Source organism: Rhamphochromis sp. 'chilingali' (assembly GCF_963969265.1).
Source record: "Rhamphochromis sp. 'chilingali' genome assembly, chromosome: 17".
Classification (NCBI taxonomy): domain Eukaryota; kingdom Metazoa; phylum Chordata; class Actinopteri; order Cichliformes; family Cichlidae; genus Rhamphochromis; species Rhamphochromis sp. 'chilingali'.
The window spans coordinates 20,649,136-20,659,712 of record NC_137944.1 but is presented as its reverse complement, the minus strand read 5'-3'; the positions used below and the strand labels follow the sequence as shown (position 1 = coordinate 20,659,712).

The 10,577-nt window shown below is 42.3% G+C and overlaps 2 protein-coding genes across 3 annotated transcripts; one reads left to right on the top strand and one right to left on the bottom strand.

Moving 5' to 3' along the window:
- Positions 1-236: 236 nt before the first annotated feature.
- On the top strand, positions 237-3,037 carry LOC308384082 (uncharacterized protein). The gene is made up of 4 exons (XM_080862415.1): positions 237-387; positions 1,137-1,205; positions 1,308-1,431; positions 2,197-3,037. The coding sequence occupies exons 1-4, from the start codon at positions 252-254 to the stop codon at positions 2,396-2,398; spliced, it is 531 nt and encodes a 176-aa protein (XP_080718541.1). The 5' UTR covers positions 237-251; the 3' UTR covers positions 2,399-3,037.
- Positions 2,639-9,522, bottom strand: LOC308384081 (polyadenylate-binding protein 1). 2 transcript variants are annotated; one of them, XM_080862413.1, is made up of 14 exons: positions 8,754-9,522; positions 7,177-7,370; positions 6,267-6,382; positions 5,883-6,022; positions 5,678-5,772; positions 5,446-5,583; positions 5,108-5,203; positions 4,622-4,988; positions 4,076-4,186; positions 3,814-3,959; positions 3,618-3,702; positions 3,359-3,489; positions 3,144-3,236; positions 2,639-3,035 (listed from the first exon to the last, which is right to left on the bottom strand). In XM_080862413.1, exons 1-13 carry the CDS (start codon positions 8,944-8,946, stop codon positions 3,144-3,146), a joined length of 1,905 nt encoding a protein of 634 aa, XP_080718539.1. In that variant the 5' UTR covers positions 8,947-9,522; the 3' UTR covers positions 2,639-3,035. The 2 variants fall into 2 exon arrangements, with proteins under 2 accessions (XP_080718539.1, XP_080718540.1); XM_080862414.1 differs by lacking the exon at positions 8,754-9,522 and adding an exon at positions 8,422-8,445.
- Positions 9,523-10,577: the final 1,055 nt, after the last annotated feature.

Below are 10,577 nucleotides of genomic sequence, written 5' to 3'. Positions count from 1 at the left end.
GAAATGAACACAGAAGCACAACACTGACATCAACCCTGATTTTATAATCACACGTATCACATCTGTTAAAGATGATGTCACCAAAAGTTCCCCCAACCTCACTGGCCTCACTGTGGTAACCTTGATACTGTTCTTGATGATTAAATATTTTTGCCTAATCATCATGATAAGAGCCACACTCATGTTGGCTGTTGGACTTTGCTTGGGTTTGCCCAGCTGGCAGACAGAGCAGCAAGGTTCAGCATCCAGTAATGTTTTTTTTCTTTCTTTCTTTGTCTCATCCAATCAGATCTCCGTCTGACAGGAATGCATCATCACCCTGGGCTATAAGAAGTGTAAGAGTCCTGAGTAAAGCCACCATCTGGTCCACATTCTCCTGCAGCACAGGTGAGTCTGATTTATTTTCTAATAGGTTTGAATTAAAACCTTTTCTCTCCTTTCCCCCAAAAAGCCTTAAATTGTTTATATTTTCTGAGACTTGCTGTAAAAGTGCACCTCGTAGTATGTGAAATGTCAGCATTTAACAGTGACGTGAGGCAGAGCTCAGAGGCAGCAAAAGTTTATTTAAAGACAGGCATTAAATAAGCCAACTCCTACAAACATTTACTATGCTACTTAAATGCAATAATAGAGCAGAACGTAATATAAATGCTGGAAATGTAAAGAAAATGACTTTTAAAAGTACTCTCATGTGTAGGATTGATCCTTAAAGTTATATTTTTACATAAAAATTCTGGAAGAGGCACTTTTTATGTGCTTTAAGTAAATTATAGCATTTCTTTTGCTAGTTAACAACCAAAGAAGCAAGAAGCTCATTAAAAATAAACAAAAAAAACCTCATTCCAGTTTCTACCCAGGTTGAGCTTCAAGGCTTAATTTTCTCTGTGATAAATTATTTCAAAGGTTTAGAGTATATAAGCTATAATCACTGACTGCTGAAGTTTGAAAAAATACACAAAACATTGATTCTGTTTCCATGTGACAACAAGTCAAACCAGGATTCCTAGACAATAACTTTGTCATTGACTCACCTGATTAAACATGGTGTGGATTTTGTGGGTGACTTCAGGCAAATACTGCTTTTTAACATCTAACGCCTCAAGCGCACTGCTCACCAAACGTTATGTGTTGTGCAGGTGTAATCCAGTCAGCAGTCATGAAATTCTCCCTCATTGTCGCCGTTGTCGTGCTCGCCCTGGCACAAGGTATGACCAGATTTTGACATTTTTGTTAAATATCTATCGGGGAAGGTGGGAAGTTTAAAAACAAACAAAACACTTTATTTCATTTCTGTTTTTTTCCAACAGGAAGCTTTGCACAGGAAGCCTTAAATCTTGACAACCTCAGTCAGTACTTTGAGGACCTGAAGAACAAAATGCCTCAAGACCTGAGTGAGATCATCCGCAACCCAGATCTGGTCAACCAGGCTCGGTGAGTAACCAACTATCTGCAAAACGTCTTCACACGCATGTAGACGTGTTCAGAATGATTAAAACTGGACTTTGTCCACTGTTAAATAACCAGCCAACAGCTCCTCTGTGCCTCTCAGTGATAACGTAATCATGCAAGGCAGACCAGACCCACACAGTAACCCTGAGCACTGCGTGTGTGATAGAGATGTTCTTATCTCTGTGTTTTTACTAGCTGCGATAAGTGCAGGGAAGCTTATTGTAATAATAGACTAGTTACTGTATTTATTTACAATTACTTGGCATTTTTTTTGCATATATATAAATGAAATAGTCATTAATATGTGATCATATAAACCAAGCAGTTTGTAATTATGATTATCAAGCACTTTTTAAATAAAATAAGATTTATTTATATATCGCCAAGATGCTTTATACTATAAGGTAAGGACCCTACAATAATAAAGAGAAAACCTCAACAATCAGATGATCCCTCTATGAGCAAGCACTTGGCAACAGTGGGAAGGAAAAACTCCCTTTTAATAGGAAGTAATCCCCAACAGAACCAGGCTCAGAGGGTCAGCCATCCTCCGTGACTACTGTGATTAATATGCAGTACATGTAGCTGAAATATGAGTATTTCTACCACTCATACTCTACATGTATTTATACCTAGATTGTCAATAAATGAGAGGTGTGAGCATGTAAAGAAGCCTGCCAGTAAACATGGCCAGTGGTGCGTTTCTGATTTCTAAATGTAACAGTGAGTCATTTTCTACCCTAACAGGACTTTCTTGGAGGAGAGGAAAGCCCAGCTGGAGCCTCTGGCCATTCAGATCCAGGAACAACTGAGGGCCGCTTCCACCAACGTGGAGGAGCAGCTCAAACCTCTGGCCACCCAGTTGCAGCCCATGTTTGAGAACCTCCAGAAGCAGGTGGAGGCTATGGTCCAGACAATGAGAGATCAGGCCGCTGCCATCGGCAACTAAATGAAAACGATCAGCTTCTCTAGCAGACGTGCCACCACATCACCATCTTTTGTCGTGGACTGAATTCATACAGCTGCTCGTGTTGGATGGCTGACTTGACATCAGGGAGCCTAAAAATGTGTTTCAGTGCTTGTTAATGTTTGACTGTTCCTCCTGTCACAAAAGCACAAATAAAGAAAAAAGACTTGAAACACAACTTCTGTGGTGGTTTCATAATGTGAACTAGTGATGCCTCAGATCGAGCATGTAACAGATGTGTTTTATTATTCGTTTTATTCAAGCAAGCAAAGGTCAGGGGAAAATTGACAACAACAGGTCCAAACATTCAAAAACGAAATTGATAAAATGGCAGAAAGGAATGCTTTCAATCTTTTGTTCCACAGAATTCTCCTTTAAAACCCCTCAAAACTGAGCATTTTTTATTTGAACTTTTTCCCTTTTTTTCCCCATCTTTCATTCAACAAACCAGACCTGATGTTTCTGTTCATTGTAGGCCGGGCTGGAGATTTGTTTTCATTGTTATTTTTTTTTAATATATTATTTATTTTCTTTTTACTTTGTTTTGTGTGTTTTTCAACTTTTTCCACTGTGAAATTCTTTTGTCCATCGGTGAAGCTGGTCTCAAGGTTCCACACTCCTGCGGGGAAAAAAAAAAAAAAAAAGTGACGTTTTCTATTTACAAGAGGCTCTAAATGAAATGAAAGCACTAGCCTCTCCTTGTTACAGCAGCTCTGAAAAGTCATACCTAAACACTTGGGACACCAGCTGAATTGGTCACTGTCTTCTGGGCGGCTTCCTTGGCCTGATGAGCCTGCAGTACAGCCACAGCCTCATCCACCTAAACACAGCAGGTCACCTAATGTTAGCAACAGCGAGCACTCTGCTCTCCTTTTTAAGAGGAAGACTCTTAAAATAATTAACGGCCTGACATTGTTGATAATAACTTGCGTAAGTACTGACCTTTGAGCGGAGAGACTCTGGGGACTCCAGCATGTGGAGCAGCTCTGAGTTGTCGATCTCCAGCAGCATGCCTGTGATCTTGCCTGCCAGGCTGGGGTGCATGTTCTGGATCAGTGGAAACAGACGCTCACCTATTGGAGGGACACATAAGAGATTTAAAGACAGGATGAACAAAGAAAGGCCGTGCCTGTACTCAGTACTACTGCTATAGATAGGCTAAGGCTACATTTAGTCATGGAGAGCTGCTACTAAACCTTACCCAGCATCTGCTTCTGCTCCTGAGGAGGAGCAGCAGCCAGCATGGAGGCAGTCAGAGGCTCCTGTCCCTGGACGTGGACTGCAGGCTTTGGGAAGATTGGAAATTTAAAAAAAAAAAAAATTTATGTACATCCCAGTTTTTCCTCAGTTGTAGGGCAGAAAAAAAGCCATTAGTTCTAGATAATGAGCATTCCTACCTGCTGCATGTTAACTTGTGGCTGAGTGTTCATGTGCTGTTGGGTATTGCGAACTCCTGCTGCATACTTGTACTGAGGTACTCCACGCACGGGGGTAGCTGCTGCGGCAGCTGCAGTGGCTGGTCGGGGGCCCATGGTCTGAGTGGCTGAAGGGGGGAAAAAAGAAAAAGAAAAAACAAAAAGGATGAGCATGAAATATAATAACTAACAAGCAGAAGAGTTACAGGACACAACTGTGTGTGGACAGTGTCAGTGGACTGACCGACTCGCTGGGTGGTCATCATGCGGGGCACCTGGGAGGAAGGCCGCACTGTGCTGAAGGTTTGAGGGCGAGGGCCTGAGGGACGTATTCCACCCGACATGTTCTGGAAGTCTATGGACAAATAAAATCAAACTGCTATTAATATCCCATTTATAGTTCATTAGTTAAATTCATTCAAGCCCAACACACACTCCAGAAGGTGCATTTGAATATTTTAGCAGCACAAACATCTCATTCTCATTTCAGCTCCTTTTCATACTTGTTCTGCTTTCTGACCAGATAAAGTGAAAAGTATGTAAATGAAAACAGCTTTATTGGGAATTTGACTATATTAAGAAACAGTGCTGTCTCTGAACATCTCTAAATGAGCCGTTCAACTGAAGTAGACTATGGACACAAAACGCAGGTGGTCTGCTGATTTTTGCATAATTGGTGAAAATAATAGACAATCTGTATTTTACAAAATAACATATCTTTCAAGTCTCTTTTAAAACAAGAATAAATATCAACACAAATATTACAAAAGGACAACCTCTGAATACTCACGCTGTGGTCGAACATTTTGGGTGGTCCAGCGTGGGCTCGGGCGGAGCTGGGCCATCTGGCCAGCAGCTGGGTAGTAAGCGGCACGGTTCTGGGCCTGGGGGATGGCTGCCATGAAGTAGCCGGACGGCGGGGCGGCCTGGTACGGGTTAATGACTGGATTTGGCACTGCGCGCACACTGGCCATGCGCTGCATGTACTGGTTGGTCAGGTGGGCTTGACGCTCCTCTTTCCTCTGGGCCAGGGCCACGTACAGCGGCTTGGTGGCTACGATACGTCCGTTCATTTCTGTCACAGCTTTGGTGGCCTCCTCTGGGGACGAGAAGCAGACAAAGCCAAAGCCTTTACTGCGCCCTCCTTCCATCATCACCTGAGAGAGAAGAGAAAAGGCATTTATAAATACTACATAGTCACCAACTGCCAGTATCATAATAGAGAGCATTAAAAGATCATTAGTGCCAGCTCATAAAATTCTATTATCGGTCATACCTTGGCACTGGTTATGGTGCCGAATGGCGAAAACTCCTTCCTCAGACGTTCGTCGTCTATTCCATCGTCAAGGTTCTTCACATACAAATTAACACCCTGCAAATAACCAAAAGTAATCTTGTAACTTCTTATAAACACTACATATACAAAGTGATCTCCAGCAGATGTTTTTGTCTGCAGCACATTTTTATCCCCAGGATCCACGGTGAAGGAAAGTGGGGCCCATGAACTACAGTGTCACTGTTGCAGCCATTTTGGCCAGTGCAGCCCACCAAAGAGGGAGCACTGAATTTGACAAAGCTGCGGTCTCTGGGCAGACTTGTCAAGAAGAAACGAACCTGGTAGCGAGTCATGCGGTCTTGCTTCATCTGCTCAAATTTGCGCTTCAGCTCAGTCTGTCGCTCCACCTTCTTCTGGGCGCGGCCGACATACATAAGCTTGCCGTTCATCTCCTTCCCGTTCATCTCATCCACCGCCTGAAGAAAGCATGAAATCGGGTCAAGTTTGTGAACATTTTCTGGCGGATACGATGTTTACTGTTTTTGTTGAAAGAAATTAAACGTGGCTCACCTTTTGGGCATCCTCGTGTCTTTCAAAGCTAACGAACCCAAACCCTCGAGACTTTCCATTTTCGTCCGTCATGACCCGGATACTCATGGCATTACCTAAGAAACAAAAAAACCTTATTGCCTTCCTTTTTTTTTTTTTTGAATACCTCTTTATGCCAACACTGGAGCAGCTGAAACCATTTTAAAGTTGGGACACGCCGACTTACCATATTTACTGAAGAGCTCCCTCAGCTTCTCATCGTCCATCTCATCGCCAAAGTTTTTAATGTAGACATTTGTAAACTCCTTGGCTCGGGCACCCAACTCAGCCTCGCGCTCTTTGCGAGATTTGAAGCGGCCCACAAACCTGCATTAAAAGGATATTTTAAAACTTACAAGCGCATTCATTATGGGGGACAGTAAAAATTAGTACAGTTTAATTACTGCATAACTGTTATGACTTATTTGTATATTACAGCTATACACTTTTATCACAAACAAACTTCATCAACATTGCACTGAAACATCCAACACTGTTGGTTAACATGACTCAGCAGCTTTCAGAAATTATACATCCAAACACCTGGAAGCCAGTGAATACATTCACTTACACTTTCCGGTCATTGAGCAGCATGCCATTCATTTTCTCAATGGCTCGTTCAGCCGCCTCCTGAGTCTCAAAATGCACAAACCCGTAGCCTTTAGAGCCATTCTCGTCACAAACCACCTTACAGGAAGAGAACACATGCAGCTTTTAAAAACACACACAGACACAAACATGCAGCAACAAGTATACTTAACCTGAACAGTCTGTAGGATCACACTCACATTAAAACATTGTTATTATTATATGGTCATGTTATTGTATATGAATGTTTATATTGTTTATATTGTTATTGGTTGTGTATATTTGTGTGGAAATATTCTATGTACATATATTGTTTAAAATTCAGATCAGATGCATAACTGCATTTTATTATTTTGAGTTGTGCATTTTTCCAGCGATGATACGTTGAATCTAACCTGTCTCACTGTTACCTTTTCTAATATTTCTGGCTATGCAGCCAGTTTTATCACGAAAAGTATACCCTGAAAAATAACCTGCATATTATGATTTGTAATAAACCAATTAGAAAATCTAAACACGGTCTAATGAATGAATGTAAATCTTTCTCTGGATCCAGTGTGTCACTTTACATCCAAACTGACTGGTTCAGGGATGCAAACCCTCTCCTCCTTATAATCTGTTTTTCTCTACATCTCCACATTACTATGTTGCAGCTACAGATCCAAATTGACGCGTTTTTCCATCTTTCGTGACGTGAGGAGTGAGTATTCCGGTGTCAGCAGAAAAGGTGAAAAAATGTGTTAATGGGAGAATGCTTTTCACAACTCTGTAGCACATAGTCTCTAGTAGAGCTCTTGCATGCGAATACAATCATACGACCTGCTGAGCCACCTCCACCTCTGCTTTCAGGTTACCTGTAACAAAAGGGAGAGAAAGGGGCAGAAAAGCTTTACCTTGCAGGACAGGATGTTGCCAAAAGCGGAGAAGGTGTCATAAAGAGCCTTGTTGTCAATGGACTTGTCAAGATTCTTGATGAAGATGTTTCCCACGCCGCTTTTTCTCAGTGATGGATCACGCTGCGACCACATGATGCGTACAGGCTGCCCCTTTATCACGTCAAAGTTCATGGTGTCCAGTGCACGCTCAGCTGAAGAGAGACGGAGAAGGGGGGGGGGGGGGGGGGGGGGGGGTTAAAAGAAATGATTAGGTCTGAGTCATCCATTGTGTTTGGGTGTGATAGCAACCAGCTGATATGCAGGTTAGTCTTGAGAGGGGGGGGGGGGGGGGGGGGGGGGGGGGGGTTGTGAAAAGCTGTTTAGCAAACCAATGTGAGAAATCTTGATTTACAAGATTTTTTTTCCCCTGAGCCATTTCAAAGAAATGAAAGCAGCATTAATTCTGTAAAGGTGTTAAGGCACATTAGCATGTGTTAGTCCTCCTTTCAGGTATCATCCCCCAGGGCAACTTCACAGTAGGTGCTTTAATCGACTTCCTTCAGTTCAAACTGGTCCTTCTGGTCACAAGTACATCAGCATATGTACATTAGTAACCTCTTGCGTTCTCCCCACTGAGAGCAGCACAGCAAATATTACATCCTGTGCATTAATTGGGGCTAACCTTAGTTCATCTGCACCTTAATCTCAATATTAAACCCCTCTGGTGAATCTAGATGCTGTCAAGCATCCCCACTAGTTTCCCCAAACTTAGACAAATAAACCTGAAGGCATTGCTGTACATATGCATTTCAACTGGCAACAACTTTAAAATCAGAAAACATCCTACAAATAAAGTGTGTGTGTGTGTGTGTGGGGGGGGGGGGGGGGGGGGGGGGGGACACAAGTGGAGTCAAACCATTAGGTAAATATGAGATGATGGAACAACATCTGAACAAACTGAAACATGGTCAAAATTCTGGCCATCGCTGTTGAAGATTAGAAACATACTCAAGAGTCCCTTTTCTCTTTGCTCAAACAGTGTTAGGCAGAAAACGTTTATAGAGGTGGATGGAGGCAGATTTGTGGCCTCTAGACAGAAAAGCATTTTGCAAAAAAAATAAAAATAAAAATAAAAACTTGTTTGAAAGTCAGCACTCTTATTTTTCCCTTCCTTTAAGCCTGAGATCTGTGGACTCATTGGTTTAATTTAGCACTTTGTGATTTTTGTCTTGAAAGGTTCTATACAAATAAAATTTTACTTACTTATTTTTCCCTGATGCTGATAAATGTTTACACCACCACTTCTAAACTGTTGTCTAATCGTTTTAAGGGTAAGAGTTGGGGTGTTGTCCGCACAGAAGGGAGATAAAAGTGGACCAAGTATTCGCTCGGCAGCCTGCAGCAATGCTACATTACTGGGGAGGGCTGGGCGGACTCGGTGCTGCTACGCCACTGCTGGGAGGTTCACATGAGGAGACCCTACCTACAACATGTCGGCCGCAGTCACGTGTAGTAGGAATAGGCTAGCTCTCACTTGTCACTGATTTCTTATAAAGCACATTTTCTCAAATGTTATATTTAAATAAATTACTTACCGTCCGCCGGTTGCTGGAAGTTTACATAGGCGTATCCCAAGGAACGCCGGGTGATCATGTCCCTACAGACCCGGATAGAGAGGATTGCTCCGGCTGGGCTGAATTTCTCGTACAGCATGGCCTCGGTCACATCTTGATGCAGATCTCCGACGTACAGGGAGGCCATGGGGTAACTGGGAGCACTGGGGTTCATTTTCCCGTGGCTGTGGAGGCTAGTAGAATAATCGTACGAAGCTATATGTTCTTAAAGAAAAAGTTTGCGACGATGAGCCAATACCTCGGTTGTCCAACGGTCGCTAGCGTCACGTCGGTTCGGGGCAGAACGTGATACAACCGTTGACTAGTCAAGTCAGTTGCAGTGTTTTCGGGTAAAAGAATTTATAAGACGGAGATGCTAAAATGGCAAAACGTCGACTTCTTATTGGCTTAAAACTGTCATTCAAACCTGACATGCAGAAATAAAAGCAAATATAGCGGTACTTGGCCTCGCTACGGAATCAGTAACACGTCGACTAAAAAAATTCGATACGTTAGGCAGCCCCTGCTTGTACGTTACCGTCCAGTCCTCGAATGTCTCCTCCAGCTTCACCGACTTGTTACAAAAAGAAAAGTAAACGGAAAAAAAAAAAAAGATTTTTTGGCGTTTTTTATGTTTTAAATTTTTTTTGTATTTTTATTTTTTTATAGAATGTGTGCCGAGCGAGCTCAGGAGCACACACGCACTCACACAGCACTGACAGCCGGGTTTGAGGGGGAGGAAGTCCTCGGGAAGTTGTCTGATATATACTACTGGGCGCGTCACCGAAATGGACCAATCATTGTTTGGCGAGAGAGAAAGAAAAAAAAAGATAACAAAGGGGCGTTGACCACTACTCTAGGCGTGATGATGAAATCATGAAAAACGTTTTGTTAAATCCTCAAAATGCCTGATTGTGCCCACCAGAAAGCTCTCTTGTTAAGTGATGATGCAGAAGAACGAGCTAAATTCGCGCTCTTTAGTATCAACTGGCGGGAAAGGCAATGCCCATATTCATATACATACATGCAACATTCCCAACTGCTAATCAGTTTTAACACTGAAACTGCGATAGGCATGGCTGAGACACCCCTCCCTCATTTGGCAAGAGTCTGAGGTTATTTAGGACTATATGTAAGGGTTTTAAGGAAGGATGCACACCCCTTTAACTCTACATTATTAAGCTTTCATACATATTTAGTGACTTAAGTCATTAAATGATACCTTTACAGAAATGAAAGAGAGCTTCAGTGACTGTCACTGATCAAAGGTGAACAGACCCACTGATCTGAAGTGGCCCACTGATCAAAAAAAAAAATACCCACAGATATAAAGTGAATAAGTGAGAATATTTTCTCCCACATTCCACCTAAATGCATCACATGTGCCCTTTAATACATCACTATCTGCAGAGGGCAGTGTTTTCAGTCCAGGAAGCATCCATCTCTCGTCAGACCAGAATACAACTGTGTCTGATCTTTAGTGTTAATTTTGCACCTCAAACTGCTTTATAATTCTTCTACAGGCAGTGATATGATGAGAGTACGAGGTTTTATCCCATATAAAGGGTGAAATTTGACATGCCATTCAAATTTTATTCACTTCAGCCACCTAAAATCGCTTAAATCTTCCATAGGAATTAATTGGTCAAGTAGCAGCTATGGTGCAGATGATCAAATACACTCGAGTACGTGTGAGCGCTTCTATAAAAGCAGACATTTTGACATTCATGTGTGTGAACACAATGCCACAACCTTCCCAGTAGTGGACATCCCAGCCGGAACAAGGAACAAGTATGGCTTGTTTTA

What these genes read in the sequence shown, in the direction of transcription:
- LOC308384082 (XM_080862415.1), top strand. Translation starts at nt 252, where the DNA reads ATGTTTTTTTTCTTTCTTTCTTTGTCTCATCCAATCAGATCTCCGTCT. An exon ending in CACATTCTCCTGCAGCACAG is followed by an intron (nt 388 to 1,136) that starts GTGAGTCTGATT and finishes TGTGTTGTGCAG; the next exon opens with GTGTAATCCAGTCAGCAGTC. An exon ending in GATCTGGTCAACCAGGCTCG is followed by an intron (nt 1,432 to 2,196) that starts GTGAGTAACCAA and finishes CTACCCTAACAG; the next exon opens with GACTTTCTTGGAGGAGAGGA.
- LOC308384081 (XM_080862413.1), bottom strand. Translation starts at nt 8,946, where the DNA reads ATGAACCCCAGTGCTCCCAGTTACCCCATGGCCTCCCTGTACGTCGGA. An exon ending in GCAACATCCTGTCCTGCAAG is followed by an intron (nt 6,383 to 7,176) that starts GTAAAGCTTTTC and finishes TCTTCCTGTAAG; the next exon opens with GTGGTTTGTGACGAGAATGG. An exon ending in CAGAGTCTCTCCGCTCAAAG is followed by an intron (nt 3,237 to 3,358) that starts GTCAGTACTTAC and finishes TGCTGTGTTTAG; the next exon opens with GTGGATGAGGCTGTGGCTGT.